Source organism: Urocitellus parryii, chromosome 2 (genome assembly GCF_045843805.1).
Source record: "Urocitellus parryii isolate mUroPar1 chromosome 2, mUroPar1.hap1, whole genome shotgun sequence".
NCBI lineage: Eukaryota > Metazoa > Chordata > Mammalia > Rodentia > Sciuridae > Urocitellus > Urocitellus parryii.
The window spans coordinates 41,473,701-41,479,700 of NC_135532.1; the positions used below are offsets into that span (position 1 = coordinate 41,473,701).

General features: G+C 31.5%; 1 protein-coding gene across 7 annotated transcripts in view; it reads left to right on the top strand.

The window, feature by feature from the left end:
• The window catches only part of Zc3h13 (zinc finger CCCH-type containing 13), an 80,605-nt gene extending 75,284 nt beyond the window's left edge, over positions 1-5,321 (top strand). For all 7 annotated transcript variants that reach the window (XM_077795184.1, XM_077795183.1, XM_077795186.1 and 4 more), the window contains one exon: positions 3,710-5,321. In XM_077795184.1, coding sequence (XP_077651310.1) covers positions 3,710-3,880 — 171 coding nt within the window. In that variant the 3' untranslated portion in view covers positions 3,881-5,321. The remainder of the gene's footprint in view (positions 1-3,709) is intronic.
• The last annotated feature ends 679 nt before the right edge of the window (positions 5,322-6,000 follow it).

Consider the following 6,000-nt stretch of genomic DNA (forward strand, 5'->3'; position numbering starts at 1 on the left):
TAATCCTTCAGTAGAAGGCACAAGACAGTTAACATTTGACACATTATAAAAAGTTTCAATGGCACATTATAAATGTCTTAAATGATCCATCTAAAGAAGATATTGCAGATTTTCACATTATTCAGTGTTAAAATATCATTACAAAAGCTAAAAGAAAGAGACATAGCTAAAAAAATATTATTACAGGTTCTAGAGAGCCTTAACAAAAACCTTTAGGTTTTATGATTATGGAAAAAAAGTACATAACAGGACCATTTATCAGGGTAAGTAGTAGTGTCTTGTAAGATGACAAATAGTGTAAAAACTATTGACCCATATATTGGTATCATTTCTTTTTAGAAAAATGAATTTTAAAGCTTCTAATTTATAGTGCATCCTGGGAGAAAGAGGTGAAAGATACAAAGAGAGCACATTAATTTGTTACCTAGACTGTCAAGGCAAAAAAGAAAATACAAATGATTAGTATCAGAAATGGAAACAGGGATATCACTACAGATCCCACAGAGCAAGCGGAGGGAGTTTGAGTGATGAAACTTTTCTATCCTGATTGTCATCATGGTTACATGAATCTCAGTTACTTGGGAGGCTGAGACAAAAGGATAATTAGGTGATAATTATGATTAAATATATGCACATAACTGTGCATAAAAGAAATGGATTGCGTTCTATAAGACCACAAACTACCAAAAGTTACTCAAGAAGTAATAGATAACCAGAGTAGTCTTTAATCTATTTTTTAAGTTGAATTTGTAGCTAAAATCTATACCTAACGTAATAGTTAATGGTAAAGATTGTAGCCAGTTCAATAGGGCAAGAAAAAGAAAGAGCATACAGATTGGAAAGGAATAAATAAGGCTATTTGTATTAGTAGATATAACATGATTAGCTATGTAAAAATTTCAAGGAATTTACAAAAAAAATCCTAGAACCAATAAATAGAGTTTAAGAATGTCACAGAAAACAAAGTCATTTATTGTACAAAAACAATTATAGCAATGAACGCCTAGGCACCAAAATGTTAAAAACAGTTCATTTTATGGCTCTCAAAAAATGAACTACTTGGGTATAAATATAATAAAACACATTCAGGATCTATTTTCCAAAAACTATAAAAAGTCAGTGAAGACCTGGAGAAACATCATGTTCATGGATGGTAAGCTCAATATTGTTAAGATTATTGTTCTCACCCAAATTGAACTGTAGATATAACACAACTCCAGTAAAAATCCAAGTAGAGCAGACAAGCTGATTCTAAAGTTTACATGAAAAGTTAAAGTTAATAGCCAAAATAATTTTTACAAAAGAAGAATAAAATCAGAGGATTTGAACTACTCATTTTCAAGACTAATTATATAAAACTATAGTACTTCTCCATGTATGTACAATGTCAAAATACACTCTACCATCATATATATCTAAAAATAATAAATTAAAAATAAATAAATAAAACTCCAGTACTTAAGATATGTGGTACTGGTAAAAGAATAGAAATTCAGGTTAATGGAACAGAGCCAAGAGTCCAGAAGTAGACCCACACAAATATGACTGACTAACAAGAGTAGGGAGGAAGCTGGGTACGGTGCTGCATGCCTATAACTCCAACAGCTGAGGAGACTGAAGCAGGAGGATCCAGAGTTCAAAACTAGCCTGAGTAAAAGCAAAGCACTAAGCAACTCAATGAGACCCTGTCTCAAAATAAAATACAAAATAGGACTGGGGATGTGGCTCAGTAGTTGAGTGCCCCTGAGTTCAATTCCTGGTGATCGTACCACCAATAATAATAATAATAATAATAATAATAGAAAGGAGTAAAATAATTTGGGGATTTTTAAAAATTGACTTTATATTTTGAGATAATTGTTCTTCTACATTTAAAACTTGTTCTGTGAAAGAGAATGAAAAGAAAACTTAATCAGAAAATTCTTGCAAAACACATTCTTACAAAAGGTGTGTATCCAGAATATATTAAAAAGAGATATTGTTAAGTCTTAACAGTAAAAATCAGCAACCCAGTTTTTAAAAACAGGCAAAGGATTTGATTGGACATTTCACCAAAGAGGACATATGGAGAGCTGTTAAGCTCATGAAAAGATGTTTAACATCTTTAAATGTAAATTTAATACATGACCTAGAAATTCCATCACTAGATATTTGTCTTAGGTGAAAACTTAGTTTTATATAAAAACCTATACACAAAAGTAATAGCAGCTATATTCATAATCTCTAAAAACTGAAACCAACTCCAGTGTTTTTCAACTGGATAATAGATGAACTATGTCATAATTCATACAATAAGTTTACTAATTGTCACCAAAAAGTATCACACTATTAATACGGTTAACAAATGGATGAACCTGAAAGATATTATGCCGAGGAAAGGAGCTAATCTCCAAAGGTTATAAACTGTATTCATATAATAGTCTAGAAAAGGCTGTTTATAGAGGATTTATCAATGGTTGCCAGAGGTTAGAGCTGGAAAAAGTGTATGAATATGGGGCTGGGACTGTGGCTTAGCAGTAGTGCACTTGCCTAGCTTGTGTGACACACCAGGCTCAATTCTCTGCACCACATATAAATGATAAAAACATTCATTTTTTTAAAAAGTATATGAATACAAAAGGGCAAGCAGAGGGAGTTTGAGTGAAAACTTTTCTATCCTGATTGTCATCATGGTTACTCCACATACATCAGCCTTGTAGAACTAACATAAAAGGTTAATTTTACTGTATCACAACTTACAAAATAAAATGTTTTATAAAAAGAATATAGGTGTGTGTGCTTGTAATCCCAGTTACTTGGGAGGCTGAGACAAGAGGATCACAAGTTCAAGGCTAGCCTGAACAATTTAACAAGACCCTGTCTCCTCATAAAATTTAAGAAAAGGGCTGAGGATGTGGCTCAATGATAGAACACTTGCCTAGCATGCACAAGGCGAGGCAATCCTCAGTAACATACACAGACACATACACAAGGAATACAAATGTGAGCCAGGAACCATTATAATTTATATTTGAGGATCCTAGAAAAGAAGAGGAATAGCAGCGTGCTGGTAGTATTTAGATCTTACCATTATTCATTATGCACATAGTTAGGGATGACATAACAAAATTTTGTGACAATAACTTTAAAAAATGCTAATGTTACTTTAGGTTTCAATAATATATACATTTTAGAGTGTGGTAGTACCTCATACATTTCATGACCAACTGTCTTTTAAAGAATTATTCAGCTCGGGAGCCCAGAAAAACAAAAGGAAGAAAGCCATAATTCTTCTCTTCTTTGAATTTAAGTTTTGTCAAATAAAAATAAGATTGAATTAGGGTATAACTTCATAGAAGAGATTTTATCCATTGCATGAAGAAAAAAATTCCATTCAATAGAATTTTCAGTGTAAATTTTTTCTTTTTCTGTCATTAGAAATGACTGAGTAAAAACTGGTTGATTACTTGTAAGGAACTGTTGATTTCTACATTAAACAAGAGATAAAACTAAGTGCTCTCTGAAGCTTTTTTTCTTTTCTAGGATTCATTGAGTCTGAAACATTTGTAATTTTGCTTTTTAATCCAGTAAAGTTACTTAATATCCATTCAAAATTAAATACTATTATAACTTTGGTATTTTTGGTACAGGTTAACCTATGTATCCTTTCTATTATCAACTAGTAATGTACATTTTTTCCCCATTATTTGTTTTCGTTTTCTCCAAATAGGGTACTGTAAAACAAGCTTACACGAATGATCCAATGGTAGACAATGAATTATTACGATTGAGTCTTCGGTTATTTAAGCGGAAGACTATTTGCCATGCTCCAGGACATGAAAAGACTGAAGATAATAAACTATCACAGTCCAATATCCAACAGGAACTGTGTGTGTCTTAAGACTGAACTTCAGTATGACATGACATTTGGTACTATCTTCCTTCAGCAGTACATATTCTTTTTCAAAGTTCTTTGGTTTGACAAACATTATTAGTGACAGAGGCAGAAAAGATTTATCAGCCATGAAGTAAAGAAGAACTTTGACCTTTAGAGACACTAGTTTTGGCTAACTTAAGATTTTACATTAATTTTTATACAGTACTTGAACTCATGCAGAATAATGTGAAAGCATCTAGATTTAGTAGTCTGTACCTTTTGTTAAAACTGAAGATTTTGGAAAACGGTCGTCACTGGTCTTCCAGCTTATGAATATTTTTTATGAAATGGAACCACTGATTTATATTCTGGATCATCTATACAGAAACTATGATTTTATCAGAAACAATGTTCATCAAAGTAATTGCACACATTGTGCAACACCATGTCGTACAGAACATTTGAAAGGGAATGCTGGTCTAGCATAGTGTGTTTATAGACAAATCTTTAGCAGGAGGAGGAAGCCAATTTTTTTTTTTCCTTTTAAAAGTTCTAGAAGAATTACTTCATGGGTCTTTGATTTTTTTAATATGTGTGCATTGTTTGAGTGTATATTGGGTGTCCTTGTATTCTGAATGGTTTTTGTTGTTATTCGTTTTCAGAGACTGTGTATTATTTTTATTTTTAATAAATGTACCTTACCTTTTCTTGTTATAGATTTACTTTGCTCTTCATTAATCTTATTCCTAATGTTCTAAACATTTATCATCAACATTACAACTTTGTGCTTCAAATATTTTTCTGCTTGTGTCATTATTGGACATTTGGGCATAGTATGATAAGGTTTGAGGATGTACTTCAAATATTGCTAGTACCCCTTGAAGCAAAGAGTAGTTCATAGGCTTAAAAACCAACCATTATATTCTTCAATACTATAACCTTTAACCCATTATGTCCCATCATCATTTATATTGGACACTTATAAAAACCTATAAAATCTTATAGGATACGTATAAAATAGAGCAATGTAAGTTTTTATAGGCATTCAATATATAGGATGATGAGACATAATGGGTTAATGATGTTAAACTGCCTCTATACTATGTAAAATGGATTTACTTTTTTTAAAACTACAGCATACCTTCTTTGTTCTCTGTACAAGCTTAACTCATGAAGTGGAATCTTAAAAGGATTTGAAATGAATTGGTAGCAGCAAAATTTGTGGGCAGACAGTAGTAATAGTAATAATAATAAAGAAAACCAATATAAAGTTTTAATTTGATCATGTCCTTTCACAGATTTTTGTCAGAACTGTAAGCCCATATTAACCTGTCTCAGTAGTTTTTGTATCCTCTATAAAAGTTATTTAATGATACCAGTGTGAATTTTTTGTTCATTTCATGTTCAAGAAACACTTATTAACAGCTAATTTATACAAGGTGCCCAACAAAGGAAATAATCTTATTTTTAAGTGACTTTGAAAGCATTTTAAAATATATATATATATTTTTAGGTGTAGATGGACACAACACAATGCCTTTATTTTTATGTGGTGCTGAGAATCGAACCCGGCTCCCACCCGTGCTAGTGAACGTTCTGTCGCTGAGCCACAATCCCAGCCCTGAAAGCATGTTTAAGAAAATTACGAACAGAGAAGGAAAAACATTATTTTCCTGGTTTCCTTTTCCTTTACGAAATGTTTTAAATAAAGAAAATTAAGACCCTGAAGAATGAATGCCCTATAGGAAACCACTTCCTGATTATAGTATATAATATTGTTTTCTGTAGCATAAAGAGTTGAAGTTCTTAAAAATATTTAAAGTCCTAAACTTTCCCAGAATTGTGGAATATGACAAAAATAATGGGTTTTCCACTTATTCACTAGCTTTGGGAATATTTAAAAAATTATTTAGAATGAAAATTATGTAGTTATCTGCAGTTTAAGTCTGTTGCTTTTTTGTTCTGAATTTTTGTTGTATTCCAAGAGAAAATTTTAAAACTCTTCATTGTTCATTCGGTCACAGAATTTAGAGCTTCATGTTCCCAGTGAAAATGTAGTATTAAATCTTAACATTTTTTTAAATTCAACCATTCTCAGTATTGCTAACCATATATCTATAAAGCTTTTCTAAAGCAAATCTTTT